The sequence below is a fragment of the Leptosomus discolor genome, chromosome 17, assembly GCF_034619465.1.
Source record: "Leptosomus discolor isolate bLepDis1 chromosome 17, bLepDis1.hap2, whole genome shotgun sequence".
Classification (NCBI taxonomy): Eukaryota; Metazoa; Chordata; class Aves; order Leptosomiformes; family Leptosomidae; genus Leptosomus; species Leptosomus discolor.
In genome coordinates, this window is record NC_141407.1 from 13,168,850 (window position 1) to 13,185,531 (window position 16,682).

The 16,682-nt window shown below is 37.2% G+C and overlaps 1 protein-coding gene across 4 annotated transcripts in view; it reads left to right on the plus strand.

Annotated features, from left to right (window-relative positions):
* Positions 1-16,682, plus strand: part of GNAS (GNAS complex locus) — a 157,780-nt gene that overhangs the window by 105,348 nt on the left and 35,750 nt on the right. For all 4 annotated transcript variants that reach the window (XM_086474948.1, XM_086474950.1, XM_086474949.1 and 1 more), the window contains one exon: positions 15,752-15,849. In XM_086474948.1, the coding sequence (XP_086331074.1) occupies positions 15,752-15,849 (98 nt within the window). The remainder of the gene's footprint in view (positions 1-15,751; positions 15,850-16,682) is intronic.

A 16,682-nucleotide genomic window follows, 5' to 3' on the forward strand; every position in this document is an offset into this window, starting at 1 on the left:
TGTGGACTTCTAAAATAGCTTGAGGATATATCTCCATGGGTAATGGAGTGCTGTTCTGATTTAGTCTTGCAAAATACTTCGTTTCTTTTGGGGATAAAATCTATCCTTATTTTTATTAGACTTGCTGTACAGTCTTTTCTTAGAGCGGAAAAGAATGGAAAAAACAGAAGTCTAATCAGGTCCATGTAATCTATTGTTAATATGAATAGCACTGATGAATATTGTGTGTAGCATTCTGCTTGCATCACTGGGAAACATGTTCTTACTAGAGGACATTAAATGACTAAGTCTTGCAAAAAAAAGTTCAGCCCTGCTAGTTTGAATGAATACTGAGAGTAACAGAGATAGGTCATGCTTTCCATAGAGAAGTACTGAAAGCAGAACTCTCTTTTTTTTCTAAAACACTGCAGTGCCAATTTTTATGAAAGATCAGCACTTAAGAAGGATCATTATCATTGCCTTTATTCAAGTTGAGTTTTTATCATGCAATTAAATTGTCACTGGCCAGCATGACTTTAAGCAAAGGAAGAGAAAGTTGAAGTAAGAAAATCTCCAAGTTAATCAAATGGAACTTATTTGAGATAGCTGAAGCATTTAATTTTAACAATAGAGCTAATTGTGAATGCATGTTAGTTAAAGCCTTAGAAATGAGGTAGTAATACATGCATTGATGTATTGGTACAGATCTGAAGGCATATATGTAATTTCTGCTGCTAGGCTTGTGTTTTAAGATTGCATCATGATAAATAATATTTTTTAAAAAGAAGAAATTTCTAAGTGATTTAGGAATTCTAAAATGAACTATGCTCTTCATTGAGTCTCTGATGAAACAAGTAGAATAGTTGGTTTTCTTGAGCAGCAAGTTTGAGAGCTTGCCCGTGTTTGTGCTAGAACTGCCTTTTTAGATACCTCGCATGAGCTAAACTTTGTAGGAGTAAATTTTTGTCCTGGTTTGGCTGGGATAGAATCACAGCCCAGCCACACTAGGCAGGCTGTTAGCAGTGTTGCGTGAGCCAGGGCAGCTGACCTGAGTTAGCTACAGGGGTAGCCCATGCTGTAATCTCATGGTCATTATAAAGGGGGAAGGTTTGCTGAGGAAGGGGGGCTGCTGTGGGGTTCCTGCTGGGGTCCTCCTGCTCCTCTTTACTTCTTCTGCTCCTGAGGGCTGTGAGGGCCAGACATTCTAGGCCGAGTATGACTTTGTATACTTTATTTGTTTTGTTGTTTCATTAAATCTGTCCTTGCTTCAACCTTCAGATCTTCTCTCCTTTTCCTGATGGCCCTTGTCAACTGGGGAGGGGTCATTGCGTGATAAAATAATCTCTATAGTTTAGCCACTGGTACAGGCTAAACATAGACCATTTTACTCTTTCATTTTCTGTGTAAACAAATTAATACATGCTTTACAGGATCAATGTGGTGTATAAGAACAAAGACCTCACAAGTCAAAATTTCAGGCTGTTTTTACTACTAGTCCATCAGTTAAAATGGAAAATAGAAACAAATGATGCTCATAGTTGAGGGTTCCAAATAGCATCTCTATTACTATTGTGCTTTGATGCATTTAGCTTAACACAATTGTATGTGTATGTTTTCCATGCCAAAAATCAACCTCATAAATATTTTTCAATAATTATGACTAGCTGTATATCTGTTTCAAATATAGGGTGTTGTTAGGTTAGCAGGGTGATAGAGGTGGTACTTTTATTCCTGTTCTGCATACCAGACAGTGGTTAGGATATTTTTTTAATCCCTAGTACCATCTAGAATAGTGGCCTTTTTCTCATCCCTTTCTTTTTGCTCTTTCTTTTAGAAGAGGAAAGGAAATGCTTTCATTCTATGAACGTTTCTCTTTCCATGATCAACCAATTTAAACCAGGCTGCCAAATAAAATGTTTATTTTGGGTTACAGTCCCTTTATAATTCTCTGGTTTTAATGACATATTCAAAATAGCAGAACAGTATTTACAGCTGCCTATTTTTAATTGATCTGGGTTCAGCTGAGGAAGATGTCTCTTGAAAATACCATAATAACTTCAGAAAGATTGTACTCAAAAAGTAGTAGAATCAGAATATTAGCTATTGAAATGCAAAATAACTGGGGAATCATTCCAGCCTATGGCTCTCTAGATCTAGGAATATACATGTGTAGAAGAGATATGATCGGTTTTAGGATGTTGGTGAAATTGTCTGCAGGTTTTTTTGGTCCTGGTTTATTTCTTATTATACTGCTCCATTGTAGTTGTTTTGAATCTCCCACTACCAGTGCTGCTGAATAGTTTTATTATGGTTTCTGAGTGGTGTCCTTGAGGCTGAGCTTTACCACATGCTGGCTTCAGCCTCAAAGCCAGTTTAGCATCCCCTCTGCCCACAGCCATCCCTTCCCTCTCCTCCACACCTTGATGTGCCACCCTCACGTGTGCCAAAAAAACCTCCATTGGGTCCCCAGCGTAAATCAGACCATTGAACCAACACAGGTTAAAAATAACCCTGGTAACCCTTACTCCTCTCTTCTATTTTGGGGAGGTTATTTTTAACAGGGATCAGTTGTGAGGACTTTGTTTACGACGTGGCCCATAGGCAGGGTGGTGCAGATGAGGTGGTACAAATGAGGTGGTGCAAATTGTGTAATACATTAATGCACAGCAGGGTCAGAAGTGGGGGGTAGGAGTCCTTAAAATGGTGTTGACACTAAAATCTTCAAGAAAGTAACAAGAGAATATAGTCTCAGTAAGAAAAGATGTGAACTGGGATCTCATTGCTGCCAAAAGAGTTCCTTAATTATGTAGGCAACAGAACAAAATTATCTGTCCCTGTAGATAATCACCCTGATGTGTATAATGATAGATATATTAGTATTGCTGTCTAAATACATCATGAAAGAAGAGGAGAGCTTTTCTGGTTTGACAGCATCACTAGCTTTATAATGTAGTGACAAACATATTCACTCTAATGGGGGACTTTTCCCATAGGCTATCTCCAATGTCACAGATTTTGGGGTGTGGAAGTAGGCAAAACATTTTCTCTGGTGGGTGTACCCGTGGGAAGCTGAGAAGGGTGGGAGACAGAGCCTGGTTCTGGGGTGTCTGGATAGTATTGTAAGCAATTTGGGTAGCTATCACAGCCAGAGAATTTGGGGCTCTTGCTTTTTCTTGTCTAGACTCTATGTCAGCAAGTTGCCTCAATGTCCTATATACTTTTGGTTTTTTAATGCCCTATGTATATTGTTATCTGTAAAATAGTGATAATTTCTGTATCTTGGAGGTGCATCTTGAGGTGCAAAATTCATAGAAAATATGGAAATATTTTTAAATCAATAATGTTAATGTTGTTAACAAAAAGCAATGGGGAGTATTACAGACAGCAGAGTGATGTGGTACTAGATCCTCTGAAATAATCTTTACTTTTTTTTTTAAGCCTCCATTATCTTGTCTACACAGAGCAGCTCCTTATAAATGGACTTCTAGATAATCCAGTGGAATTTGCCTGATCAGAAGTTAACACGACTTAAGTAAAGCTGGTTTTCCTATCCTTTAATAGCAGAAAGAAGTTCTTGAATACAGATTAATTAGAGTTCTTTTGAAGCCTTCTTTTAGTATAGGGACTCTGAGGTAGACAGCCAGTTGACTTCATTTCTGTTTCTCATAAGTAAAACATGTATAGCTGGTAATGATTTGGAAATGAATCTCCTGAAATTTCTGATTTTTGTCCACATGGATAGATGACTGATAGGAATGTTTTATTCTTACGAATGAATAGCAATATCTAGCAAATTCTGACATTACTGACCTATTTCTTGGAATTATGGTTTTGGGTTTTGGGGGGTTGTTTTGTTTGTTTGTTTGTTTTAAATTTCAGCTTCAGTCTGCGTTGCCTTAAGTTTTAGTTGGACTGTGAAATAGCCTTATGTTGACACAAAGCTTTTTTCATGAATAATTGAAATTAAAATATATTGAGTATAAGCATAAAGTAGCATCTGACTTATTTGATGACTAGATGTTACTTTAATAAGTAAAAGCAAATACTATTACAAAACTTAGTTTTTAGGTTCCCAAGCAAATTCCTAGTGGCCGTCTTTTTTGACAGTGGCTGTCATAGTAGTTGTTACCTGGAATGGCAAGCGGCTGCCTACGGTGGGCGGTGGAGGCTCTCGCCCTCTGGGATGTGCCCGCTGTGGCTTGGGGGTGTCTGTGGCCGTTGGCAGCTGGTGGGTGAATTCAGTGCAAACTGCTTTCCATATCGTGCATTTTACTGCTCCTGTTTCTTTTGGTACACGAAACAATAAAGTCTTTGGGATTTCTGTAGGAGCATGCATAATTTATGCAAAGCTGGTTTTATGTATAGAGGGGGAACTTAATTTAAAAAAAAAAAACAACATAATTCTTTAGTAAAATGTGTAATTAGAAAGAGTGTGTGCATATATAGTAAATAAACATTAATATGGAAAGTTCTTTCTTTTTACACATAAGTGTAAAGCTATTTAAATTAAGTAAAAAATATTCATGGTGTATATATTTTGACTGCTAAAGTTTTCCAGAAATCAAAGCACTGACTAGTAACCTGGGCTTTTTTGAAGTGAAGAAACCATTTGTAGCATCCTGTAGAAAAATGAATCACTATAGTCCATTTAGTTTGCTATTCCATTCAGTAATTTGACATTAGACGTTAAAAATAGGTTAGTTTCATATTAAAACTGGGGGGAAAAAAAAAAAAGGAAGAAGAAAAAATATCCTGAAAAGTACAAACTCATTGCTTCCACAAAGCAGAATGCTGTGGTGGCTGGAAACAATTACCTCACTTGCCAGTTGCATTAAAAAAGCTTCTTTTTTAAGAGTGTATTTTGATAAGCCTTTAATTTTGCTATGCTTCATGCATCCAGCTAGAATTACTTATTAAATAAAGTTAATATGCTGGTTTTCTTCATTTAAATGAAACTTTGGCCTCCATTTAAAACAAAGGTCATGGACACAAAGAAAATAGAGCAAGTAAGAAAATGTCCCTGCATGGCTGATGATGAAATAAAGAAAGTAAAAATCATTTAGAAACATATTATGTTATAAAATTGCTTACATCCATTTATACAATATTCATCTGTTTAGAAAAAGTAGCACACACAGGCTGTATATATCAGGAAATCAACATATTTAGTGGATGCCAACCAATGAGCATGAAGCTTTGAGAAATACCAGTTTAAATATTAGGGATAGCAGGCTTGATTTTGATAATTTTAAATCAGCAGTTCATTTTTACTTTCGGTTTATCTACTAATGGAAACTTTTGGCTTATCTTGATGTCTGGTAATGAAGATTGCATGTTTTTGTTGATTTGTCTATTTGTCCCTCTTGTCCTCAAATACAAGTCCCCTAGTTTTCATGTTGTTTTAGAGTTCCGTTTCTTTTCTTGAGTCTTAATTTGTAGAAAAAAGCTTGAGAATCCATTTTTCTGAAGAAAGTAGAAAGCTGTCAACTAGCGGCATCTCTGTAGGAGGAGTTTCATAAATTGTTAAGCCTGTATTCAGTAAAATTACATACATACTTAGGCCAGTCTCTCAGAAGACCAGTAGTATTACTGTACCTTGACTTTAAATATAGCCTAAATAATGAGTACATGTGTATTTAAAAAAGAAAAGCCGGTCTCCTTTCTGACTTCTGAGAACAGAAATTAAATGAAATGTAAAAGCTAAGCAGCTTCACTAATTAACATTGCTTTTCTATATAGTGATTAGTCTCTTGATTTGTTTGCTGCGGTACTTCTTGCTACACCTGATTCGATTCTTTAATGTGGCAGCATCTGCAGGAACAACTCTTGTCCCACCTTCTGGTACTTCAGATTTTATTGCCAGTAGGAGCAATTTCTTCTGAAAATGGGGATGCTATTGCTTCTTATGCTTCAGTTTGTCACATGCAATAAACTAAACCATATTCTGTACATGAAGTGCAGATATTTTTTGGCTAGAAAATTAAAGGAATGTGCTCTTTGAATTCTGCAGTGCTTTCACTGAGGTGTTCATGTAGTTCTGTTGAAATCCCATAAAGTATTTCCTTAAACTGGAGAATCTACAATCCAGGACTTTACACGATGACATTATCCATGTATCTTTTCTGTAGTGCAGTTGTTTTTATAGTGCAAAACCCCTTTATTATTTTATTTGATTAGCATTTGAAGTAAATTCTAATGGTTTATTCTGCACTTGTATTTTTATCCAGTAAATTCCCACCATACTATATTTATAGGTTCATAAGTTCATGCTTAGAAATTCATTTGAAGAAACGTGACTTAATTTCTCTTGATACATCTTTGTTTTCCTCAGAGCAGTCTTAAAGAACAAGAACAGATTAATTCAATTTATGTTGAAATAGAAGAGCTGTCAGCTGAATTAAACAGGAAATAGGCATAAATTTAATATAGAAATTCTTAGGCATTTTCTGGTTTTAATCACAGTAAAAGAGTATCACAAAATATTGGTGTATGCATAGATGAAATAAAATTTCACCTATGAGCCTGCCTGGTATTGCGATGGCTTGAGAAGAGTTTTTGTGAGAGGCTATATGAAGACCAAGCGTGTAAAGGTGCTAATTGCCCTGTGGACATGCTTTTTGGGTGTACAACAGCAACAACAAAAAAGCTTTTGGGCATAAAAATTCTGTAATGTACAAAGACTTGGAAATGTGATGCTAAACATGCTTCTAAAAAAATCGTGAGTTTGGTATTTTAATTTTAATTTACATCACGTCAGATGAGTAAAGGATGAATTTGGGTGAGCATGGAAGTTGCTAAAAAGGAAAAAGTGAAAAATAGTGATCTATTTTACATCTTGATTCTGTGGAACACTCTTTGCTCTTTTTACATGTGTCCTTCAGTGCTAAATTTAAAATTGGTTTTCATTACTCCAGTACCAAATACAACATGTTGTAGTATGGCTAAGTTTTGCAAAGTTATCTTTTTACATGTGGCCATCTGACTTCCCAACAGGGAGATTCTTACATGGAACAGAGCAACAGGGAATGTGCCCTTAGTTTATTAATTTATGGTGGAATTTAAAAAAACATGTCAGGTCCCAAATCTTGAGAGAGATTCACAAGCACAGGTCTTTTTCCTTGTCAAACTCGAGTGGAAGTTGGCGAGAGCTCATGTGGGGATGAAGGTGTGTGGATGAACAGGTATTTGTATATCTATGGCGTACGTGACTCCGAGTTTTGATCCTGCCACTGACCTGTTGTGCCTGTAGCTGACTGGAGCTGTTAAGGGTATTGTGTTTTCGAAATGCAGGCATCTCTTCTGGTAGAATCCTGCTGCTCAGAGAACCAGCAGGTTGTCAGGGTTTTCAACTGGCCTTTGGAGAGTGCTTGATATTTCTTCAGTGTTCCAGGAAAATTTAAGATTTCTTAAGCTCCCGGGAAGCTGGGTAACTTTTTACTCTCAAATCCCAGCAAATAAACAGAATTTCTAATTAATCTATTGTGAGTGTGTGTGAGTTTGATTTCTTCATGTGGAATGTATTATGAGTCTATAAATTCTGTTATGAATACAGATGCTGCTTCTTCAGGAAGATTGTAAGATGTTTAGTGATCTGTCCTTAGGATATGTCTGAATTTAGAATGAGGAGGAACTGTTTTACCCTTTTATTTTGGTGGAAGTTTCTGGCAAAAATAGGCTTTTTGTTTCCAACCTGAAAGGGGACAGTGAAGTTGCAGTATGGTCCCAGCTTCAACCCGTTATTTGAAGTGGTATTTGTTCTTAGCACTGCATAAGGTGATATGGTCATTTGATTTCATAGAATCATAGAGTGGTTTGGGTTGAAAGGGACCTCAAAGATCATCTAGTTCTAACCCCCCTGCCATGGCAGGGACACCTCCCACTAGACTGGATTGCTCAAACCTCCATCCAGCCTGGTCTTGAACACTGCCAGGGATGGAGCATCAACAACTTCCTTAGCCAACCTGTTCCAGTGTCTCACCACCCTCAGGGTGAAGAACTTCTTTCTTGTATCTAGTCTAAACCTGCCCTCTCCCAGCTTCCAGCCATTACCCCTCATCCTGTCACTGCAGGCCCTTATAAAAAGTCCCTCCCCAGCCTTCCTGTAGCCCCCTTCAGGTACTGGCAGGCCGCTATAAGGTCTCCCCAGAGCCTTCTCTTTTCCAGGCTGAACAAGCCCAACTCTCTCAGCCTGTCTTCATAGGAAAGGTGTTCCAGCTCTCTGACCATCTTGGTAGCCCTCCTCTGGACTCTCTCCAACAGCTCCATGTCTTCCTTGTGTTGGGGGCTCCAGAGCTGGACGCAGTATTCCAGGTGGGGTCCCACGAGGGCGGAATCACCTCCCTCGACCTGCTGGCCACACATCTTTTGATGCAGCCCAGGATACAGTTGGCTTTTTGGGCTGCAAGTGCACATTGTTGGCTCACGTTCGTCTTATCCACCAGCACGCGCAAGTCCTTCTCCCCAGGACTGCTCTCAATCCACTCATTGCCCAGCCTGTATTTGTGCTTGGGGTTGCCTTGACCCAGGTGCAGGATCTTGCACTTGGCCTTGTTGAACGTCATGAGGTTGGCCTAGGCCCACCTCTCAAGCCTGTCCAGGTCCCTCCGGATGGCCTCCCTTCCCTCCAGCATGTCGACCTCACCACACAACCTGGTGTCATTGGCAAACTTGCTGAGGGTGCACTCGATGCCACTGCCCATGTCACCGATAAAGATTTCAGTTTCCTACATATTCATTACACAAAAAGCAACCAAATGATGTAGTATGAAAGACATTTTCCAAACCCTAATTTAAGGCTCAAAGGAAATGTCTCAGGGTTCTATTAAACCTTCCTTCTCAGCCAGAGGTCTGAAAAAATAGCTGATAGTTGAAACGCCTCTGTTACCGCTCTCTACTGCCCCAAGAGAGAGCTGGAATGGTATAGCAGACTTCTTTGTGGGCCGTTTATGCTGTTAGTAAGTTTAATCTATTAATGAATTGCCCTCTTTCTGTGTATGAGTATACTCTGAAGAAGCAGAGGAATATTCATTACTTGGGTTAAAATTGCAGAGGAATCTTGATGAAATGAGGAGTAGGGTCCACATCTGCCAACTCCATCTTAGTGTTCTCACCAAAAGTGAGTTCTTCCTCCCTAATGAGCATGATGTGCTTTACATATGAGTCCTGTGAAAGGATTACATCTGAACAGTGTTCTAGGATCAACAGACTAGACTTCTATGGTGATTAAACTTCTTATGAAAGTAGAAATAAAAGAGAAATAGTGTGATAATATGCTATTATGCTATCAGGCCTTTTAACCAAAGGCGATTTATAGATTATAAGTATGCAATTGTGTGTGGGCACACTTCTCAAATACAGTGGTGTTTTGAAACTCTTAAAATGGGAAAAATGAAAGTTCAAACTTCACAGGCGTTTCTTAAATAAAATTCCCTTCCCATTATCCATTCCTTGCAGCCACATCCCGTTCAATTTGTGCTACTAGAAATGTGAAGATACTATAAGCAGAAACCTAAGATATTTCAGCATCGTTCTTTTCTAGGCATTAAAAAGTATTGATAATGAGCCTGAATCCATGCTGAAAATATTTCTGACTCAGTTATGGGAAGTGCTGGGTACTCTGGCCTCTCCCAAAGAGTTTTGTATTCAGCTCTGGACACATGCCAGTAACTGGAGAACATTTTCAACTATTTCTAGGTATGCGTTTCCTTTGTGATATCATCGGCATATTTTCCCTAAAATAGCAAGCAATAATTAACACTTGTTCACACCATTAGGAATGCAGATGTTTCCCTGTTCAAATAAATGGCTTATTAAACTGTCTGATTTGACAAATTTAACACATTCTAGTGTCCCTCCTCAAACACAGGGAGAATGACAAGATGCCATCAGTTTCCTCCTCTGCATGGCCTTACAGTCAATAGTAAGCACTTGATTTCAGGTATGAGCAATGAAAAATAAATAAATTTGTTGTGTATTTACCTATCCTGGAAAGAGAAAATCAACTTGTGCAGTTTGGCTTAGAATGCACCATGCTGCCCTGCTGTCCTGTGACCTTGTCTTGTTCCAATGCAGTTCATTAGTGGAATGCAGCAGAACTGCCCGACTGTCATGAAAGTAAAGTTCATGTGCCCCCACCTTGCAGCGTAGGTTCGTAAAGGGGTTTGAAACCAATGGTCAATGTTATTTTTAAAAGCTGGACCTGTTGGGAAGCAAATGTCTTCCAAGATACAATTTTACAGTTAGAAGCTGATCTGGTTTGACCTTTAATCATTAGGTTGGTAAGTGGATTACCTATATAAAACTCTTATTATGAAATGTGCAACTCCATGGGGCAGTGAACTTTGCCCAGGAATTGAATCCCTGTTTTAACCACAACATTGTGTAACGGTTGTACACACCTTTTAGTAGGTAAGGTTTCTCTTTCAATGGCTTTAACTTTTGCTGGAATTAGTAAATAATGACAGATCCACTCTATGTTATATTTTACAACAAAAAGGTAATGTTGCATGTCCATGCTAGGGTTCATGTGAACATGGTGTCATAGTGGCAAGAACTGTGCCCATGTTTTTCCTTGCCAACATCTTAATGTCTATAAAACATTGCTTCATAAACATTTTTTTTAAAGTCTCTTGAGTATTTATATATCTGAACAAAACCTTGTAGACAGTATGTCCAATTTTTCTTTCATTTTCTCCTAATATCTTACCCTTTTAGATTGCCTCTCAAAAGCTGATCTTGGTTCCTTTCTTTTTTCCCAGGCCTAGAGTTTGTCTCTTGAGGATTTTTTTTTTTTTTTTTTTTTTTTTTTTTAACCACCAAAATGCTCAGCCTCCAAGTTCTTTAACGCTTTCTCTGGTTTGACTTTTAATAAATCCACTGTTTACCTGCTGCCATTAATTCAATTTGCTGAATTCTTCCAGCGCAGGTAGGTTTTTAACTTGAGTGGATTCTGCATTGCCCCGTTCCTAACCCAGAATTGTGTCGGTAAGATCTTTCTGGAACAAAGCACTGTTTCCCAAGCATCTCTTTTACATGATGGTGTCCGCTGATTGTTTTTTTCTCCAGAGGCCTATGTAGATTCCTGTAAACGAATACAAGTGATTGACAAATGTTGCCTGTTGACCCATTGCATTGAGAAACTTTCAGCAGGTGGAGAAAGTGTTGTCTAATAAATAGAACATTAATACTGAAATTTCTTTTCACATAAATACGACTTTTTAAGTATTGCAGTGTTACAGTATGATGAGAGATGAGGCTTCCTTACCATCAGCAAGTCATGGGCCTTGATTCTTCAGTTATCTAAGACCAGAGAAGCTTTACCCAGACAGTGTTTCTCGGAGGTTTGTTTAATAGTCTCACAGAAGTGTAGCCTGTTAGTTAGGGACTGTGCCCAGAATTCAAGCTATGCCCATGCCCAGCCTGACCACATCCAAAGTCAAGCCCTGTTCATTCTGTTAAGATTTGTCTTACGTTGGCACTGTTTTCCCTAAGTGTTCTACACAAAGACTTCTCCTTCTTTAGGATTATGTTAGTGCTTTGAAAAGCGTGAAGTCTGGTCTGGTGATAAATAAATGCTACAGTCTTGACATAATTCTTAGGAAGAAGTGACTTCTCACCTTCCTGGCAGTACCATGCTGTCATCACTTATGTTGACTTTTGTTGCTTTACACAGCTTCAGCTATAGTTTAAACAGGATCTTGGGTGTGTATTCTGTAACTGCAGCATTTTTTTTAACGGAAAATGACATAACTTGAATATTTTTTTCAGTTTTGAGTATGCATAGGGCAAGAATAGATAATATGACCGTACTTTGCATGGGTGGTTTGGAACCTAGCATTTAAATCCTGTTTATTGTGGAATGTCATCTCAAACCAAATTATTTAGTATTATTTGTTTATTTTAGCTGTTTTGTTAGGAGTTCCATTTTATAGGGCAAGAGAAACCTGTGTTGATATTGCTGTAGAGTCTGTTATATTAGAATGTGCCAACAAATGAATCAGTGTTATGGAAACAAGAACCAAACATGTAAGGACTAGTTTTCTGGCTATTTCTTTTCAGGAAATTTGCCTGCTACTTTTGGTTAATTTGTTTCCTGACTAATTATTTTTAGAGATCTCATACAAATTAGACCTATTTAACACACACCAAAAAAAAAAATTAAAAAAAACCCAACAACTCAACCCCAAACTGTTGCTAACTTGATTTTTCTAGTGGCTTCTGAAGCCCGTATTTTACCTAAATACATAACAAATCTTGTGGTTTTACTTGCCTTCCCTGAGAGTAGCCCCCGGCTACATTCCATGGCTGAAATAGAATGCTGAGGATTTCTTATGTTATTCTTTTTCTTAAATATTATTTCAGAATTGTGGTTAGTGTAGGTGTATTGGGGAGGAGGAAGAATCTGGTTTTTGCAATTAGCTACTATGTCTTAATTCCAAAATCAGTCACAAGTCTTCTAATAAAGCAAGACTGGAACTTTGTAAGCCTGGTTCCAACTTTTGCTTTGGTGAACACCTTCCTAGTTTATGGTTGTGTGAGCTGGGCAGCATTAGTCCCAAAATGTGTGAAAATACATTTGGTGTGGCCTAAAGACAAAAGGTTGTTTATTAATAAAAGGCCTTCATATTTGGCTGTCAAGTCATGTAGTTCAGTTTTTAAGACAAAACAAACAACAAAAAAATCAAAATAAACACAAAAACCCCACTGTGTCTTAGTATTATAATCTATTACTCATTATTTGTTGTAGATCCTGATTTTGAAATGCCAATAAAAAGTTCAAAGAATGTGGACATAAATTCTTTTTCTGTCCCACGTGGACAGTTAATAACCATATTGAAAAGATTGCATAAGTATTGCCGGTTATAGTTCAGAGCAGCAGGACAGACATAAAGGCAGTACTAAGTATTTTATTGCTAATTTGGCCTAACAAGGCACAAACATTGACCATTACACCATTATTGAATCCACATACTTTCTTAGAAGTTCAGAACTGCCTGTAAAACCCAGGGAGGACTCTTCTGAACAAGATGTAACTGTTCTGTTAAACTAAATCCTAGGCTTTTTATTATCAATGTGTTTATGCTAGGGCCAGGAACTGGATTTACTTTTCATCCCATTTTAAGAGTCTGATTGCAGAAACTACTCCAAATGTTTCTCTGCAAGATACGATGGAGTTCATAAGTTGTTTGAAATAATTGCTTTATATCAGTTCTCTACCAGAATGGCACAGCTGTAGTGAGAAACAGTAGTGAGGAAGGACTTTTGCGTCTCGTTTTCGTGGTAGAGTTTTACTATGCTGTGACTTTTTTTCATTAAGGCACTGCCTCTTTTCACTTTAAATGTACATTTCTAGGTGATGAGGAATCTTTATGGTTTATTGCATTTTCTGTAAACTTGTCTTTGCCTAGTTATTTGTTTACTTACTGTAATGCAGGATGAAGCAAGTATTTTGGGGTATATTTGGAGATAATTGGCTTGGCAGATGCTGATCCCAGTTTGAAGTAGATCACTATTTTAGAACTATATCTCTGCCAAATATTTCAATTAACTATCTGAAGTCTGGTGTAAGTCATCTTGATTAGATGGGAAACTTAAGTGGTGTGTGTCTATTTGAATCAGCTGCTGTTTCAGCAAAAAAAACCCTCATAAATTGATGATTCAATTTTTCAATTTCCCGGCTTTGTAGCAGTAAGTTCATTGAGTCATGAGATGTTCTGTATTAGACTACTGTTACTTTTAAAAATAATATATAAAGCCACCCCAAAATGGGTTTGGTTCAAATGCAGTGAGATTCTAGATAATTCCCCTTCTCTACTTTACTTTCTCTTTCTACTCCTTTTTGCTTTGAAAAGATATTTTCCACACTATCTGATACAGTTGAAGATTGAAGGCAATTAACAGTCCCCCAACTGCCGAAAAATTGGAGACCTTCAAAATGAAAGTATCCAATGAACGTAATTCTAGCAGTGGGAGAAAGAAAACTGAGGACTGGAGTTACGATTTTGCTTCATCTTTACTTCCTTTAACAGGAAATTGTTGTACAATCTACAAATACTAAAAATCAAGTAAAATATTCTTATCTGCTTACGAAAGAAATTTAGCTGGTCTTTTTGTTCCAAGAACAGCTCATAAAAGCATGGAACAAACTGCAAAGATATATTTAATACTATATATAAACTTTATAATCTCTTTAAAAGAAATTAGAGCAAAATTTTACCATAGAGGTGTTTTTCAATGTGTAGTGTGCATTTACTATTGTTTGTGTGTATGTGCAGCTAGTGAATATTTAATAGCGATAAAAGCAAGATCAAATTTACATTTGCTAGGCTGTTTCCATCATTGGTATTCACAGTTGTATGATCACACAATCACATATGCATCTTATACCTGACAAAAAAAAGATGGTTTGAAAATCTGCATCATAAATTTGCTTTAAGATGCCATTATGCATGCTTAAGGTGCCATTTAAAGCATCTACTGTTCTGGTACAGTTCAGGTGCTGGTTAACATTCTGGTAGGAAAATGAATTTTTTTTAAAAAGATACTTTCGAGTGAAACCTTGGAAGTCACATTTGGATGTGACCCCCTTTCTTTGTACTACATTGATAGTAAAAGAATGTGAGAGTCTGATATCCCAAGAAAGGGAGCGATTCCAAAGCTAAGTTAATGGAGGAACCTTGAAGCAGTAAAATGGCTATTTAAAATAATATATTCTTTTTCTTTAAACTATTTCTACTGTAACAAAAAGGGGCGGGGGGGAGAAATAGACTATATGCAGCAAATGTTTAAAAGGTCATGTGCTGACCTGGATGCAAAAAAAAAAGCTGATTTGGAATAAGTTATCTCAGCCACTTAAAATCGGTATAAAAGTGTTTAGTCCAAAACACTTTAAAAGATCTGAGAGATAGCCAAGAAAAGTCCATGGTCGTTGATAAAAGTAATGTCCACAGTGGTGTGTGTATTTAAGTCACTAGGCTGCTGCTCTTCTGAGTCTATTCAAAGTTCTTAGACTGATAGCCAGAAATACAATGACATACTGCACCTGCTGCTGTTGGAGCCAAGGTGTGTCTTTTATATGCTTTAGGTTGTGTTTTGTGCTTGCATTGCAGGTTCAACGAAACCAAAGCGTTGCATTTTTGGCTGTCTGCTTTTGTATCCTGGCTTATAATTTTTAAAGTTGACACAATCAAAACACGATCTAGCTTTGTATCACTGCACTTCTGTAGTTCAATATCCTTTTACACTGTAAAAGAATAAATTCTGCAAATGCTTTAAGTAATTCAGAGTTAAGAAAGATACAGATGTCTATATAGTCCCTGAAGATCCTTACTGACTTGGAAGGTCAAGTAAAACCTGATCATAATTTGCTACCTATTGTAAGAATTATTGTTTCATTGAAGAAAAAATAAATCTTGACAGACAAATAGATATAGCATGCAGTGAAATCCTGAGTTAGAGAACAAATGTTACCAAAATGTATTGATTATTAAAAATGCCAACAGAATTGTCATTAATGAAAAGTTAACCCTTCTTTCAGTATATAGATGGACTCAGTCAAAATGGTTGAGAAGCAGTTTTTTGAGTGTTACAAAATGTTAAAGTCAAAACAACTAAGAGAGCCAACTGAACTTGTAGTCAGGTTCTAAAAAATGTTTCGAGTTTTTTGTTAAATATGTTACCTTTTACTGTTCATTACAGTGGTAGCTATATGTTAGCATTTGCCAATTCTCTTCATATATAATCCATTTTACTAATACTGTTTTTACTCTTTCAGGAGTTTTATGAACATACAAAAACACTTTGGCAAGATGAAGGTGTGAAAGCCTGCTATGAGAGATCTAATGAATATCAACTGATTGATTGTGCACAGTAGTAAGTATTGTTTCTATTCTGCTGTATGTTGACTACGATATACAGATTTCTTTATTGAATGTTAATGACAGTGGTTTGAATGGTCCTGATGCTTGTTTTCCTTGCCTTGGAAAAGGAATGTATGCTACATAGTGAATTCTTGGTAATCAGCTGTTCAGAGAGGCGCGAAAAACTGGTGTTCAGTTAGGCAATAATATCTCTATTGAAAGCCTTGCAGATGTTTTCAAATGGTCTTAATACAGGCTGACACCTTAATGCAGTGGACAATTGTATTGTCTCAAAGACCAGATTTGCTGCTTCTTCCACTTAGACCAGTTCCTTTCTAAATGACAGCTTCAGATACTGCAGCAAATTTTAGTAAGTTGGAAAGTCCGTTGGTGTGAGACATGCCCATGTTTGTTTTTAGTGTAGTTTATTTATCTGAAAACAAAGAGCTGGGAGCAACAATCATGGGCAGCAGCCTGTGATCAGTCACCAAGACTTCTGCCTGTGTGCCTTTGTGCACATATCTGAGACTTGATTCTTTCTCTTCTGTTATTTATACTACTGTGATAACTAGTATTCTCATGAGAGACTGCTGCATGTTTGCAGTTATGTGTCACCTACAGAAATATGGTATGATTTTTTTTGGCAAGATGTTGGTGGTAATTGTGACCATTCGTGGTGTTTTTATTGTGTATAGTGAAGAACTGCAGGACTTAAATTTGGAACATTAATGGTTAAAACTGTTCTTTGTTAGTTTATACTCACTCTGCTTCTTTTGGAGAAGCTGAAATAAGGTTTAATGGCCAAGGAAAAGCAGGTTTCTCATTTCACATGATGATGGACAACTG